We start from the raw sequence: 16735 nt of genomic DNA, 5'->3' as shown, positions 1-16735 counted from the left end.
AAAAATTACAAAGTATATATCAGAACCTTTATAATAAGTAATGGCACGGTCACAGCTCGGCTGATTGCCGAGATAAAGGCAGCCGCAACTAGATAAAGGGAGCGAAAGCATATAATTTGAATTGTCTGGCTCTCTTACTCTTATGTGTTACCATGACAACCTGCAGGCAGGCAGCCGAACTGAAACCGTACATTACAGAGGTACTTTACTTTTTCTTTTCGAGGAACACACATTTTAACTTTTTCACCATTTCTGGCTAGTAATATCGAACACCAATTGGAACGCCTAACAACCGAAGTGGTTTCATGTTAATAGGTTTAAACTAGGATTAGAGAATTACAGAAAGGATCGACCTCTTTGTAATACCAGTTATAAAGAAATAATAATTGTTAATGAAATAAATTAATGAAATATACTCTACACCACTTCTTTCTTATGTTCCTAAGGTTGTAAAATATTGTCAAGAAACCTAATTTCAAATTTTACAAGTGACGACTAAAACTACCGGAATATACTTCTGCAGCTATAGTGTACCGTCGTTCGTTCTTTAACATTTGGATGGTTTACGAAGAAACTTTTCCGACACCTTCTGGAGTCATTAATTTAACTTTCCAAATCCCACCTACAAACAATTACGTTCATCAAATATAACACAGATCCACAAAAATTTAAGGTCAGATTTTCAAAATACAAAATGACAAATCCAATATAGCGATCGGATTTATAAAAATTTCCTGCATTTTTATAGAACTTGGTATCTGTGAGTTTTTGGACACTGACAAATCACGGAATAACTCCGTTGCCTGTCGTCACCACGTGGAGGTACCCTGGATACAGGCCCACAAAAGAATTTGTAGTCAGAGCCCTTAAAAACACCTAGATACCAAGTGCTATAAAAATTCAAGAAGTTTTTATAAATCTTACCTTCATATTGGCTTCGTCATTTTGTATTTTAAAAATCTGCCTCTAAATTCGTAATCAGCGACCCCAAAAACCCCTTGATACCAACTTTTGTAAAAATTTAAGCATTTTTAAAAATCCGACCGCCATATTGGATCCGACATTTTATATTTTAAAAATCTGACTCTACATTTCTTAATCAGCAACCCCAGTAGATCCTCGATACCAAGATTGAGGTAAATCCGACATTATTTACAGAATTTTCTTTCACACGTAGAATCTGATGTGTATTTTGAGGTTAGGAAAAATCCTGACGTGATGAAGCAAAACGAACTGCAGATTCATTTTCAACGACCCCAAAAACATATAATTCACCATGTTTGGTCGAATTTCATCGATTTTTTTGTGGACCTGTGTAATTTAACCAATCATGGTTCTGCACTATCCCTACCGGTAAGATTATTCACTGCCCATTAGCCACGCCGTCTCTATCAATCAGCGTCATGAACCATAAACCAACCAATCACAGCTATGAACTATTCATACCTTGTAAGATCTGTGAGTTTATAGTGTAAGCTCCCAATGAGCCTTCGATGGCAGCTTACAGTAATCTGGCATGTAAGTTTACGTTGACCTGACCATGTGGTGTCAGCTTTCGGTAACTTTAAGGTAAGCTTATTATGATAGGGGATATAATTATTATTCAAAGAAAGCTTACAGCAAGATAATGTACTATGTGGATGAGTGATTTAAATGTCGAATGTTTTATTGCAAACTAGGTTAACTCGTAGGTCGAATTTTTGACATTTTTTTTCTGCCTATATTCATTTTTTACTGTTGGATAATAGATTCTCATGCCTATTATTAAGTAAAGTATTTTTTAAAAAAATATCTTATTGGAGCAGAGTACTTAATATTTTAGAGAGTAGGCGAAATATAAAAAGTTTTAATTTAAAAAAAACTGTATCGTACCTGTCCTAAGTGGCATGTCACTGTCTTTCTGGCGCATGTTACAGCATAACTGACTCACTATTTTTACAAATGTTGAATTATTTATCCTTTCTTGGGCATGTGAGTTCACATATTCTGAAATTGAATTATATAACTTTATTTATTATTAAAATGAAATTATAAAGGTTTAATTTCTTTTTTTGAAAGTCTTACCAAAAACAAAATTTTTTACATTTTCAGGTATAGGAATATATTTTGGATAAACACGTTTCTCTCCTTGCATTGACATTTTTTGTAACACATTTTCACCTAAGATTATTTTCATTAAGTTTCTTATCATTGCAGATGGTCTAGCAGTATATTTTTTTGTGATGAGAGTTAAATTTTTGATATTAACATAAATGTTCCATTTATGTAATAGATCAACCTATAATTCAAGAACAAATTAAGCACGAATACTTATAGAAAGTTATTTATGTACACTCAAATGCATTAATGCTTCCCTTCCGGTTTGATGGCGTTTTAAAAAGTTGTCACACATCTATCAAAAGTGTTCTTTTGTGACATATAAGTTCTTCATACAATAGGAACTAACATTTTGAAAGATATTTTACGACTTTTTAAAGGCTGTCAAACCAGAAGTAAACCATTAATGCATCTTTTGGGTAAACCACAAAAAATTGTAAAAAATGTATTATAGTTATTGCAAAAACCCTTTTTGGACATTGTTTAATATTAGAAGAACAGAATTAAAAAATTGTTTTAAGGATTTTTAGTTCATCTTTGCATCTGTAGGTGGCATCATCTTAAAGGTACTTCTTTTTCAGGGAGATAGTTCAGCGTAGGCAGAGAGTTGACTAATAAATAATTAAATATTTGCATAAATGGGGAGCATAACACAGGTTCGACTTTTCATGATATCAATAATCTTGCAGAACTTGCACGGTATGCTTGCCACAAAATTTATGCAAGATTATGTGCTTTCTAGGATCATGTTTTTAAAAATGTCTTTTCTAAGAGCAGACACATTTAATTATACTTGCACAGCTCTTCAAAATTCCATACGAATTTATAAGCGAAATACAATCAAGTGAAAAGATATTTTGTAATGGTTTTATACCAGAAAATGATTCACAACGCAGTTATAATGAAAATAACACAATTATATTATAAAAATATTGGAAATAGAAACCTGCAAAGGAGTTAAAAGAACGTCGTTCGCTGAAACTGTAAAATATTTTAAAAATTTAAGTTTATTATTTGTACTCATTTTCAATAAATTGATTTTTTATAAAATATTTCAATAAAACTTTATGTTTCTTATGTTTATGGTTTTTTAATTTTTATATGAAGGTTTAGATACATAAAAATATTTTTAGGTCTACTGGGAAGTGACCTAAAAATGAAGCATTCAGAGAAAAAGGTAGTGTTATATTTATTTAGAAATACATTAGGAATAAGTTACGAACAATAACACAAAAGTAACAATTAGAATTGTCTACTTCTTTTGTTCTTTTATTATTGAATAATGGATTATCTCATGATTAGTAATAAATAAAGTATTTAGAATAATGGAGCAAAGTTATGTCTTTAACATATTAGTGAGAATAAGGCGCAAAGTTAAAAGGATAAATCTAAAAGAACTGTAGCACACCTTTTAATGATTCCTTTACTCGCTTTACAGAACGCATGTCTGTGCATAACTGACTAACAACTTTTACAAATGTTGAATTACTTATCGTTTCTTGGGCATGTGAGTTCACATATTCTGAAATTGTATATAACTTTATTATGAAAATGAAATTATAAATGTTTAATTTCTTTTTCTGAAAGTCTTACCAAAAACAAATTTTTTTACATTTTCAGGTATAGGATTATACATCGTACAAAAACGTTTTCTTTCTTGTATTGACATATTTTGTAACATATTTTCACCTAAGATTATTTTCATTAAGTTTCTTATCATTGCAGATGGTCTAGCAGTATATTTTTTTGTGATGAGAGTTAGATTTTTGATATTAACATCAATGTTCCATTTATTTAGTAGATAATCCTATAATTCAAGAACAGACTAATAAGTATACTTATGAGAAATTATTTATGTACAGTCAAATTCATTAATGCTTTCCTTCCGGTTTGACAGCGTTTTAAAAGGCGTGACACATCTACCAAAACATTAGTTTATGACATATAAGTTCGTTCATACTTATATGGTTAAAATTCCCGTACATGATCCTCAAAGGAACTCAAACGCATCCTATGCAGTTCTTGTACAGGATCCGCCAGGGATCCTTGACCTGTACGAGATCCCAACCGGATCCCGTGTGGGATCCCGTACAAGATATTGGGACAAGATTCCTGCGTAGGAACCTGCATAAGAACCCGTGTGAGAACCTTGATTGTAGGGGTCCCTCGCCAGTTCCTGTGTGGAAACCTTAACATCAAATTTTTCACAAAAATTTTTCCTCGTAGGAACCAGCATGGGATTCTGCACAGGAAAGATTTTATTGACATTCTTAAAGAAACTTATGTAGGATCCCATGTAGGAACCATTGTATTTTGCTTATTAGAATAATATTTTCTTATTCTTCTCTGGATTATACATAGGTTTCTTCACAGGACGGCAATAAAAGTTCCTGCTTTTATTACATAGGATACAACCCATGTAGGTCCCTACGAAGAAAAATTTTTATGAAAAATCTGATGTTAAGGTTCCAAACAGGAACCGTCGAGGGACACCAACAATCACGGTTCCCACACAGGTTTTTGTACAGGTTCCTATGCAGGAACTTTGTCCCAATATCTTGTACAGGATCCAGTCGGTATCCCGTACAGGACAAGTCAAGAATCCCTGACGGATTTTGTACAAGAACTGTACAGACTCCGTTAGGGTTCCTTTGAAGATCCTTTAGGGAAATTTTAAGCTGGGTACAAACTAACAACATTTTCATAGATATGTCACGACTTTTTAAAGTGTTGTCAAACTGAAAGGAAACCATTAATGCATTTCAGTGAACACTACGAAATGAAATGACTAATTTTTAGATACCGTTTTTCAAAATACGAAACAGGTAAGATGTCTAATTTTTTCAAAGTAATAATAAATGTCTGAATATGAAACATTTTGTATTTTTATGGTTGCAAGCTTGCCATGTAAGCAAATACTTATATTATTTTAGGGAACTTTCTATTGCACAATTGGTAAAAAAGCATATTTTTTCAAACTCTTATTGGAAAAAATGTAATATTACAACAAGAGAATTAAAATTTTATTAAAATTTTTTTGATGTCCCAATAAAATAAAACCTTTGATAATTAAACCCCTTGATGCAAAAACTAGACACAGACGCAAGAAGACTGCATACAGGAGAGCAAACTTCGTGCCAAATGTATAGAGAGCAGTGGGGCTGCAAGCGGGAACAAAGATGGCGTGGAGTGAGTTGTGCCAGAGATGAATTTGGGTTCTGCGCATACTAACAACATGTATATTAGCTGATGTAGCAGACAGTTTGTATGCGCAGAGTCCAAATTCATCTCTGGTGCAACTTATTTCACGCTGTTCCCATCTCTTGCACCTATTCAACTCCTCTTGATACTCTTCCTGTATATGGGTGATTCTCCTGAAAGTGGGCAATTTCATGTCTTTGAATTATATCTTCTAAACAACTTAACATTTAAATATTAACATTGGACAAACATATTATTTAAACATCACTTATTATACCCTTTATAAAAAACGATAATTTTTTAACACAAATTTAGTGGAAAACAACATTTAACAGCTGGAAAACAGCAATTCAATATGTCCTTACCTCTGAGTACCAAACTTTAAAGTACTATTACTTATAAAAAAAGAACTATCTTTAATTATTCAATAAATATTATGAAAGATTAACTCAAAAGCTTCAATTTTTATCGATGAAATTTTTTAATACATCAATATAGTTATTGATAATTATTAAAATATAAGTGTCTTTAAAAATCTCCATGCTAGCACGACAAAGGATAAACGTGTATAAATAAACTATAAGACGTGCACTTTTTATATAAAAATCAATTGGAAATTAAAGAAAAAACATGTCACTTTTCAAATCTCCAAGAGAAATTGGAAAATAAATTATATTTTTCATATTAAAAAAAAAACACTAGAAAAACACTGCGTATTTTTATTCATTCCTTTGTCGTGCGCTGTCATAACTTTAATATTTCAATATAGATATCAATAAAAAACGGATGAAAACTTACAGTTTGGTAGGACAAAAGTGTATACCTAGCCATTTTTTTATTTACTTTTGTTTAAAATATGTATTAATGGATTTCGTACAAATTTCCATTGTCGTGGAGCCCTTTGTCGTGTCAAAACATTTGCACGTGGTAGGTGCGAAACAAGTAAAAAGTGTGTCCGTGCCTAAAACTTTTTTTAAAATAGGTAATAAAGTTGAAATTTTTCTAATCTTTTCATATATTTTTAAATATAATTTTAAAAATGATAAAAATAAATCATTTAATTCAATTAATAATACCTATATAGAAGGAGTTTACACCGTAAGCCTTAAATATAAGCCTCTGCGCGCATAAACGGATATACCTCCAGGAGCATATATTTGCGCCTGCGCGAATACGTGGTCAAGGCAAACTCTTTCACAACACAGCTGCAGGCAAACACTTTGCGCAGACGCAAGTATATCCTCATGGAGGCATATCCGTTTATGCTCGCGGAGGCTTATATTTAAGGCTTACGGTGAAAACTCCTTCATAGAAGAAATATGAATTTCAGTGCCCCTGGATGATACGCCTCTGATAAGGTTAGTTTTCCTGTTTACTTTTCACACCTCATTTCAATTACGCGAAAAGTACTAATTACACGAAAACTAATGTTTATTAATAAATGTCATTTAAAATAAATATAGTTGATATGGATTGTCTAACATAAAAGAATAATTAAACAAACAGAAAAAAGCAAATGTCGAAAAAGAGCGACGTGAAAAAATTCAAAATATGATCCTGGTGTTTAAATAATTTTAATATTTTTAAACTTCAAATAGTTTTGTAGCGTACCTACTTCAAATATAGTTTATTTAAATACCAATGAATAGTAATTAATAAAAGAAAGTTCAATTTTTAAACATTAAAAAAAATTTTTTATTAACTTAAAAGTGACCGGTTTTTGGAGAATCACCCATATAGTCTTTTTGCATAGACCATTGAAATTGAATGGACTGCGTCTGGTTCTTGCATCAAGGGGTTTAATTAAATAATTCAATATTTTTTTACATGAGAAGCTTACCACAGGTGTGACTTTTCAAGGTAGCAGTAATCTCGCAAAACTTGCACGAGATGCTTGCAGCAAGATTAATGCACGATTACGTACTTTCTGGGATCATGTTTCTGCTAATGTCTTACCTAAAAGTAGAGGGACGCATTAATATTGCACAACTGACAAACATAAAAAAAAGTCATTTAACAGAAAAATATTTAACATAATTGACATGCAACAGAATTGAAAATCAACAGAATTGACATGTAACAGAATTAAGATTTAGCAGAATTGTCATTCAACATAATTGACATTTAACAGAATTTTCTTGCAACAGAATTGACATTTAATACAATTGTCATTCAACTAAATTGACACGTAACATAATTGTTGCATGACAATTGTGTTAAATGTCAATTCTGTTGCATTACAATTGTGTTAAATGTCAATTTGATTCGATGACAATTATGTTGTGTAGCAATTATGTTAAATGTCAATTCTGTTAAATGATTTTTTCGTTGTCTGTCAGTTGTGGAATATGCATGCGTCCCTCTTCTCTTAGGTAAGACATTCACAACGCAATCATAATGAAGATAACACAATTATATTCTAAAAATATTAAAAACAGAAACCTGCAATGGAGTTAAAGGAACGTTGTTAGCTGAAGCTGTAAAATATATTGAAAATTTGAATTCATTATTTGTACTTATTTTCAATGAATTGAGATTTCATAAAATATTTCAATAAAATTTTGTTTCTTATGTTCATGGTTTCTTGATTTTCATATGAAGGTTTATGATAAATAAAAACTTTTTTAGGTCTAATGAAAAGTGATCTAAAAATTTCTAAAAATGATGTAATCAAAGTAGGCTTTCTATAATTTAAAGAAAATAGTGTCGTTATCCTTATTGGGAAATACATTAGTAATATGTTACACAGAACAAGAGAAGTATAACAATTTTAGAATTACCTGCTTAGTTTGTTCTTTTACTGTTAAATCATCAATCCTCATGCTTAGTAACAAGTAAAGTATTTATAGACGGAGAGGTAGCGCCACTTTTGGTCAAGGGTTTTTCGTAAGGCTCATAATTGGAGGTTCTTATGTTATTATCAATATTAATATTCAATGCAATTTTTTATAATTGTTTAAAGATTGGAAATATAGAGAAATATAGAGAAAGAAAAAAAAGAAAGACAAACTTTAAAAAACCACTTGGAATTCCCTAAATATTTATTTATAACAAGGCAAAAATAAGTAAAACCGGACACTTTAAAAACTTTTGTCTTCAATTTTCAAGTTATTTATGATTTTTGGTAGATGTATGAGTACACTTTTTTACTCTACAATATTTTTCAATCAAAAATTTTATTATTGAAGTTATCAGGTGTTGAAGTTTTGGGTCATATTATTTTCATTTTATTATTACTTTGAAACAAATAAAGATAATTAAGTAAATTTTTTTAAAATTAAAGCTTAAAGTTTATACTTTAAAGATGAAATAAAGCGATTGCTAAAAAATGAAAATTTATAATTGTTATTAACAATTCTTTAAAACAATTGCAAAATGAAGAATGTTCTCAATGTTTTTAAAAGATTAAATTACCATGTATTGATCCGTCTATTTGTTTTGTTAGAAACTTCACGCTTTCAAGCGGATTTTTAAGATTAAGAGTCAATTTCCGCCTGCATTTTGGCAGAAAAATCTAAACAATTTCTATAATATTGGAGGTTATTGATTTTTCTTTTTTGTAATTAATCATTGGAGTTTTGCACATCAATACATGGTAATTTAATCTTTTAAAAACATCCAGAACATATTTCAATTTGCAATTGTTTAAGAGAATTGTTAATAAGAATTAAAAATTTTTATTTTTTAGCAATCACTTTATTTCATCTTTAATATAGACTTTTAGCTTTAATTAAAAAAAATTCCATTATTTATCTTTATTTGTTTGAAAGTAATAATAAAATAAAAATAAAATGACCCAAAACTTTAACACCTGATAACTTCAATAATAAAATTTCTGTTTGAAAAATATTGTAGGGGGAAAAGTGTACTCATATATCTAAATGTATCTCATGTAGCAGGAATTAGCAGGGTCATTATCAGGGAGGGGTTGACAGATCTGTCAGTTATATTGTAAAAGAAATATTTATTTAAGATAATTTAAGTCCTTTTTTAGTTGTCTTTTTGATTACTCCAAAACATTACGATCATTGTCCCCGAAAGTCCGTGAACAAAAAGGGACGTCTTCAAGACGTCCCTGTAGCATACCTTTCAAAGATTTCATTCCTCTATTTTTCAGACGTATGTATTTGCATAATTCCGACACTACATTTGCAAATGTCAAATTGTCAATGGTCACATGGTTTACATACAAAATAAAATATTTTTTACAAATCGTCATACACAGCATGAGTCGTAGTTTGTGAACAACCCCCTATATGATTTCTTCATGCGAAAAACTTACCTAAAACGAAATTTTGAACATTCTCAGGTATAGAATTATACCTTTTATCAAAACGTAATTTTTTTCTTATTGTCATATTTTGTAACATATTTTCACCTAAGATTAGTGTCATTAATTTTCTTATCATTTTTGATGAACTATTAAAATATTTGTTTGTGATGTGACTTAAATCATTGATATTTACATTAATATCCCATTTTTTTAATAGTTTAACCTACAAATCAAGACATTAAACAAGCAATTATAACACTGTGTGACAAAATAAAAAAAGTTGCCTGCACTTTTATAGAGACCTAGTACAAGTTGTAGGTCTAGTAAAACTATAAACAATGATGTGTGATAAATTTCCCAAACACCCCAAAAATTTAATTTTAGGGGCAAAAAACCATTTTTTGTGTTTTTATGTAGAGAATTGTACGTAACTTCCGTAATTTTTAACCGATTTTCAAAATTGTTCTTTTGTTTGAAAGGGGAAAAGCACACCTTTTCAACCGTGTATTGCTCGTTTAGTCAAAATAAAAATTGACAAAACCGCGGTTGAAAATATTTGCGATTTAACGATTTTCATTACATTTTTTCAACTTTAACGAGCTTTTTAGAATAATATTCGAATTTACAGATTTTTTTCATGATGATTTTTTAAAAGTATACTTAATTCTGCGTAAAATGAGAATTTTTTTAAAAAAATTTAATACAAATTGAGAAAGATACGTGAATTTTAAGATTTTAACATTTTTTCGCTAAAGTTACAAATATTTCAATTTTGTTGTGGAATTTACATCAGGGCACTTTAAATTTTGTATTCACTAAATTTAAATGATTAACTAAAACGGCATGCATGTCAAACTTGTTTTTGATAGATTTAAATAAAGACAGAGTCCGTATTTAGAGGGGGTCCGGTTAAATTTTAACTTTTCTATAATTTATATTGTTTAAGTGTGTCAATGTTTTTCAAACATTATTTAGGATTAAAATCTATTTTATAATCTTTAAATAAAGAATAACAGATAATTATTTGACAATTTATATAAGAATACCTTAAAATTTCGTAAAATATAAATTTGAACTTCTACCACATTTTTTAATTATTTTTTATTGTCGAACTTTTCATATGCTTCTTTCGCAATACTAAACAATTTTATTAATTTTGATAACATAGAATAGATTTGAATCCTAAATAATGTTTGAAAAACATTAACACACTTAAACAATATAAATATATAAAAGTTAAAATTTAACCAGACCCCCTCTATATACGGACTCTGTCTTTATTTAAATCTATCAAAAACAAGTTTGACATGCATGCCATTTTAGTTAATCAATTAAATTTAGTAAATACAAAATTTAAAGTGCCCTGATGTAAATTCCACAACAAAATTGAAATATTTGTAACTTTAGCGAAAAAATGTTAAAATCTTAAAATTCACGTATCTTTCTCAATTTGTATTAAATTTTTTTAAAAAAATTCTCATTTTACGCAGAATTAAGTATACTTTTAAAAAATTATCATAAAAAAAATATGTAAATTCGAACATTATTCTAAAAAGCTCGTTAAAGTTGAAAAAATGTAAAGAAAATCGTTAAATCGCAAATATTTTCAACCGCGGTTTTGTCAATTTTTATTTTGACTAAACCAGCAATACACGGTTGAAAAGGTGTGCTTTTCCCCTTTCAAACAAAAAAACAATTTTGAAAATGGGTTGAAAATTACGGAAGTTACGTATAATTCTCTACATAAAAACACAAAAAACGGTTTTTTGTCCCTAAAATTAAATTTTGGGGGTGTTTGAGAAATTTCAAACATACTACTTTTTTCAGTTTTTCAACACGAACAAGTTAGGATAGGTCCGGTTTAAAGTGCCATTTTACTGTCACACATAATCATAGAAGATTATAATTATTTACAGAAGTTTCCAAAGTGTACTTTCTTTTACAACATCTTTCTTAGAAAAATTGCATATAGAATTGCTATATGTGACCTGGAATGTTAAAAGGGACCTTAGGTCAAAAAAATCTATTTTCTGTTTTTTAGTAATTCTTATAGAAAACGATCTGCTCTTTTCAACGCAATAAAGCCCACACCTCTAGCTTTATTAGTTTTTTTACAATTGCGCTTCAAAGATGGACGCAATTGGCTAAAAAAACGTAGAAAAACATCAGCACAAAAGAAATGTATAAAAAGTGATCAGATTTGCTTGAAACTTGTTACTCAAGGGTTTTTAAGGTCGCTGATTACGAATCTGACATCAGATTTTCAAAACTCAAAATGGCCGATCCAATATGGCGGATAAAAATTTTAAAATTATTTGAATTTGCCTGAAATTCATTTCTTAGGGGTTTTTGGGGTCGCTGATTCAAAATGGTTTTATAACGAAGCGAACAGTAGAAAAACTAACCTTATTATATCATAATAAAAAAAGAATAACGACAGTGATCGCTAATTTTTCGTCAAATTGATTGCAGGAATTAACAAAAGAATAACGATAGTGATAGTCAATTTTTCGTCAAATTGACGATCACTGGAATTAATTTTGACAAATTTTTTATTTTTAAATTTTTATTTGAAGGGGTTTTGTTAATTCTTTTGACAATTTAATATTGATAAAAATTGAAAATTATTAAAAATTTCAGTAAAAAGTTACAAATAAATCCGATTAATTTTTAAATTTTGTCCTACCTATTATATCCGCCATTTTGAATTTTGAAAATCTGATGTCAGATTCGTAATCAGCAACCCCAAAAACCCCTACGTAATGAATTTCAGGCAAATTTAGATAATTTTTAAATTTTTGTTGGCCATATTGGATCCGCCATTTTAAACTTTGAAAATTTGATGCTAGATTCGTAATCAGCGACCCCAAAAACCTCCTAGCAACATGTACCAAGTAAATCTGATAAGTTTGCAAACTGTTTCAAGCGAATCTATTTGCTTCTTACATTTTTTTTGGCGCAATATTGGATCCGCCATTTTGAATTTTGGAATTCTGATAGCAGATTCGTAATTAGCGACCCCAAAAACCCCCGAGTAACGAATTTCAAGCCATTTTAATATGCAGAAGTATGAATATCGGTTTGTTAACTTTAAGAACGTTTTTCTCGAAAACTTGATTTTGGACGTAAGGTCCCTTTTAACATTCCAGGTCACATATAGAATTTCTATATTCCGCTACTTTGTTGGATATAAAATTTAATATGCAATATCTTACAGGCATTCGCAAATTTGAATATAGAAATTTTGATACTCATCAACTTTTGTCGATAGATTTAATCTTTTAAAAAATTTTTTTTTGAAAATTTCAAAATTAATTTTTTTTAAAATTGTCTTGTCTATATTTATAGCATATTTTAATTCAATTCAAATTGGTTAAATACTTTCCGAAAAAATAAATTTTTCTATTTTTCTTCCCCCTCCATAACTCCTAAAGGAAGTTTTAAAAAAATCGGCTCAGTACGCGATTTTAATTTAAATTAAAATCAATTTTGTAGGTGGTTTGAAAAAATTTTATGCAAAAATTAGAAGGGGCATGTGTCAAAAGTATTTGAAATGTTTCAAAACCACTGTGATACATTCATTCTACAATCTCATACTAAATGAATCACCAGTCAAAAGTCAAGTATCGATTTTGACAATTAATTAACACTTTTTTACAGACCAATTAGACTATTATTATACATCACTATTGAAAATAGAAACCTGCAAAGAGGTTAAAGTGCCTTCATTTCTTGACTCTTCAGAATCTACAAAAGTTAAAAAAACAATGAATATATTCCTGTTGTATTAATTGTTTTGATTAATTAAATTTCTATAGACAAAATTATTATTAAATTTAATTGAAATCCGTTAAAGTTTTGAGTCAGTTGTATTAAAATAATTAACATACCAGGAAAGAATTCTTTTAATTTATCTGCAACAAAGAAACATATATGGTTATTAAATCCACAGTGGACTCTGGAATATGCGATTTCTATAAGGAGTGGTTACGATCTCCTTAGGAAAACTATATTTGTTTAATGTTTGTGTTCTGAAACTATTTTACAATAAGAAGACGCGTTTAAAACGTTCATCTAACAAACATGAGTATCCTAAAGATATCTCATATCTTAGTGCCTGATGGGGAATTTTTTAAGTTTAACAGTGATAACTCATTATACCAAAATCTGATTCTTGAAATTCTGAAACATTTTAAAGAATTTAAATTAATTAGTTATTGATAAATCTTTAAAAATTGTGAATAACTGAGACAATTGTTAGAATGAATCATACCAATTCCCAAGTTTTCCAGTTCATCTGTAACAAAAAAGGATTAATAACATTTTATAAATATTGTTTACTATCTTTTTAGTAAATAATTTGCATATATAATAATTTATTCTGTTCATCATCAGAACTTCTGTTATATTTATAGAAAAAAACAATTCGACGTGTATTTATCTGGGTACGTCATATCCAGTCACATACTTAAAAGCGATTAAGGGACACTTTCACCAATACCGATTAAAAGTTAAACAAGGATTTAATCCTCAATCAAACATGAGCCGTTAAACTGGTTTTAATAATTGATTTACTTTTAATTGAGTTTCGTGAAACAAGCCCAAAATCCTAAAACTTACACTCCCTTGTATGCGCACGTCGTGTAATAAATGAGTGTCAAATAAATAAATATTTTATAACATACCCAAGCTGAAATTTGGTAATTTCTCTGAAACAAGTAAATATAACTACTCAAGATTTATGAACATTATTTTAAACGAATAAAAGTTGTAGTAGGGCGTTCTGTGAGTAGAGAAAACCTTGAATCTCAGATTTGCTTTATACTTTGACATTTTGTTGTTTTAGGGGTCATTTATAAATTTTGAAAATAGTTTTACAACATTTTAATTATTTTGCAAGATATTGTTATTTAAACTTTTTTGACAATTTTTCTTTCGAAATCTATAATCTTTAGAAAAAATTGTTTAATATAAAAATTGTAGGGAAATTATTAACTTTTAATATTTTTTTGGAAAATAATTATATTTTTTTATTTGGTTTATACACCTACCTTCAGCTTTACATACTTGGCTATAAAAGTGTTTTTAAATTTCATAATTTTCTCTTACAAATTTTCTCTATCAAACTTAATAGGTACTAATTTTTGCGCCTACAGAATGCCTGAAAATTAGGAGTACTTGCATTTTCCTGGATCACCCATCTAATGGGTTTTCTCGACAAAGAAGAGGGAAACTGTAGAAAACCTCTCCTAAGTACAACCGATTTATCGACAGTCGAGTTCTAATGGTGTGTACCGTAATATATTCGACAATGCACATAATGTGTGTAAACACCGGACTATAGGGAGAATCGAAGCGCGATCACCAAGTACTAACGCAGAGTTAGTAGGTCTGCTTAACCTCGACGATCGCAAGCCACAAAGTCTCACCACCACGATATACCATCAATTTTATTGGAAAATCAAACATTCTTTTTGTTCATTAATTTATTTAAACATTAATTTTTCAATGTTTATTTTCTTGAAAACAAAAAAAAAATTTCTCACAAAAAATATTTATACAAAAGTTTGTAAATGCCCTTAAAATTCCTGGACATTACAAAGAGGTGTTTTTTCATATTCGTAATAAATTAGTTTTTGAATTTTGCGTTGCATGGCCCGATCCATGCAGAGTATGTGTATGTGTCTACCAGTTGCTAAGTGTTACTGTAAAAGATGCTTGAAACATGTAAGATGTCAAATATACTTGGATATTTTAGTATTTGAATTCTTGTTTTGTATTAGTTAAAATTTTTAATCAATTTTGAAATCTAACCAATTTCCTCTTCAGGGAGTCAAAAAAATTAATAAATAAACATTCGTCAGCAAGTAAAGGTTAAGAACAAATTTACCCATCAAACCTCTGAAAAAACATAAAGTATGGAGTCATAGTTAGACGTTTAATGGATAAATTGGTTTTAAACCTTCACTTGCTGACGAATGTTTATTTATTAAACTTAGAAATTTGTACTACAAGGTAGCAAATATGGAACAACAATTTTAAAAGGACTACTCCAACTGTAGGGTAGATCGTACAAACCTTGCTCTAACCTGACGCTGACAAGGGAAACAATTCTCTTCGTATACCTTGGAAAACTACATCCCCGTGGGCACACTTGTTCAGAAGACGTCCTAAGGATGTTTTTTGAAGACGTCTTTTGGACTTTGACAAAATACATCTTTAAAACGTTCTAAAAATGTTCTGTCTCGGCCATCAGATTTTAACTTTTTGCGAAAATAGAAAAATTGGCATAAATATAAAATATTACTTTCTAAGTTTGACTTTGACTTACAAACTGATAAATATAAAAATCATTGGAATTTTTCTTTAATTTAAATTTATTTCATTTAAAAATGAGATAATTTCCTATTTAAAAAAGAACATGAATTTTTAAGAAACTTAAGGAAGCACTTTTTTCAATTTCGAATTCTTATTATTTCTATTTAAAAAAGAACATGAATGTCACATCCCAGTAAGAAGTAAGAAATTAATAAGAATTCGAAATTTTTAATTCTTTTGAATTTCGTTTCTGACCAATTTTTTTCATTTTCATTTGGAGAAGCCAAAAAGAAACTAAGTTTATTCTTTTGAATACCGTTTTAATATTTTAAGCGGGAAAAAAATTAGTCGGTTCGAAGAATTGAACCCTCAAGTTTCATTGTCGGAGACAAACAGCTTGTTCGCTCAGCTATTTAAACTGTACTATGACTACCGAATTTTAGAAGCACTTATCTTAAAATGTTGCAAACTTCAGAGGAATTATAAAATTAAAAAATATTAAAACGGAATAGCCAGGAATTGAACTTATTGAGTATCACACAGTATTTCGGAATTCACAAAAATTCAAAATTTAAAGAAATATTAAAACGGAATTAATTGGAATTCACTTTCAAGAAATCTTTGCCTCAAGAAGGAATACATAGAAATTGGACACAAACGGAATTCAAAAAAATTGATAACTTAACATTTTCTGTAAAAAGTTAAAAATGTTCAGTTTTTCTCAATTCCTTACTTCTTACTGGGATGTCAGGTGCGTCGTACCTGTCGTACGTAAATATATTACATGTCACGTATGATATAGGTAATTTAAATAAATTAAAATATAAATTATTTTTGCCATCCACC

General features: G+C 29.3%; 1 protein-coding gene and 1 long non-coding RNA gene across 4 annotated transcripts in view; one reads left to right on the top strand and one right to left on the bottom strand.

The window, feature by feature from the left end:
• LOC122511974 overlaps positions 1 to 16735 on the bottom strand; it is a 40542-nt gene that overhangs the window by 2791 nt on the left and 21016 nt on the right. The window contains exons 2-15 of one of the 3 annotated variants that reach the window (XM_043627570.1): positions 14257 to 14280; positions 13845 to 13868; positions 13733 to 13753; positions 13462 to 13485; positions 13275 to 13318; positions 9581 to 9794; positions 9385 to 9441; positions 7741 to 7775; positions 3691 to 3904; positions 3506 to 3619; positions 3044 to 3078; positions 2065 to 2278; positions 1873 to 1986; positions 1063 to 1758 (exon numbers count right to left, since the gene is read on the bottom strand). In XM_043627570.1, the coding sequence (XP_043483505.1) occupies positions 1676 to 1758; positions 1873 to 1986; positions 2065 to 2278; positions 3044 to 3078; positions 3506 to 3619; positions 3691 to 3904; positions 7741 to 7775; positions 9385 to 9441; positions 9581 to 9794; positions 13275 to 13318; positions 13462 to 13485; positions 13733 to 13753; positions 13845 to 13868; positions 14257 to 14280 (1217 nt within the window). In that variant the 3' untranslated portion in view covers positions 1063 to 1675. Of the gene's footprint in view, positions 1 to 1062; positions 1759 to 1872; positions 1987 to 2064; positions 2279 to 3043; positions 3079 to 3505; positions 3620 to 3690; positions 3905 to 7740; positions 7776 to 9384; positions 9442 to 9580; positions 9795 to 13274; positions 13319 to 13461; positions 13486 to 13732; positions 13754 to 13844; positions 13869 to 14256; positions 14281 to 16735 lie in introns of those variants that run through there. The other 2 variants (XM_043627571.1, XM_043627572.1) reach the window with 2 other exon arrangements.
• On the top strand, positions 5665 to 16116 carry LOC122511976. The gene is made up of 3 exons (XR_006302577.1): positions 5665 to 6280; positions 6629 to 6656; positions 14728 to 16116. It is a non-coding gene; the product is annotated as an uncharacterized LOC122511976 (long non-coding RNA).

Source organism: Leptopilina heterotoma, unplaced genomic scaffold, assembly GCF_015476425.1.
Source record: "Leptopilina heterotoma isolate Lh14 unplaced genomic scaffold, ASM1547642v1 Lhet_92, whole genome shotgun sequence".
NCBI classification, from domain to species: domain Eukaryota; kingdom Metazoa; phylum Arthropoda; class Insecta; order Hymenoptera; family Figitidae; genus Leptopilina; species Leptopilina heterotoma.
Note: the sequence above shows the minus strand (reverse complement) of the source record. Positions and strands in the feature narration are given on the sequence as shown.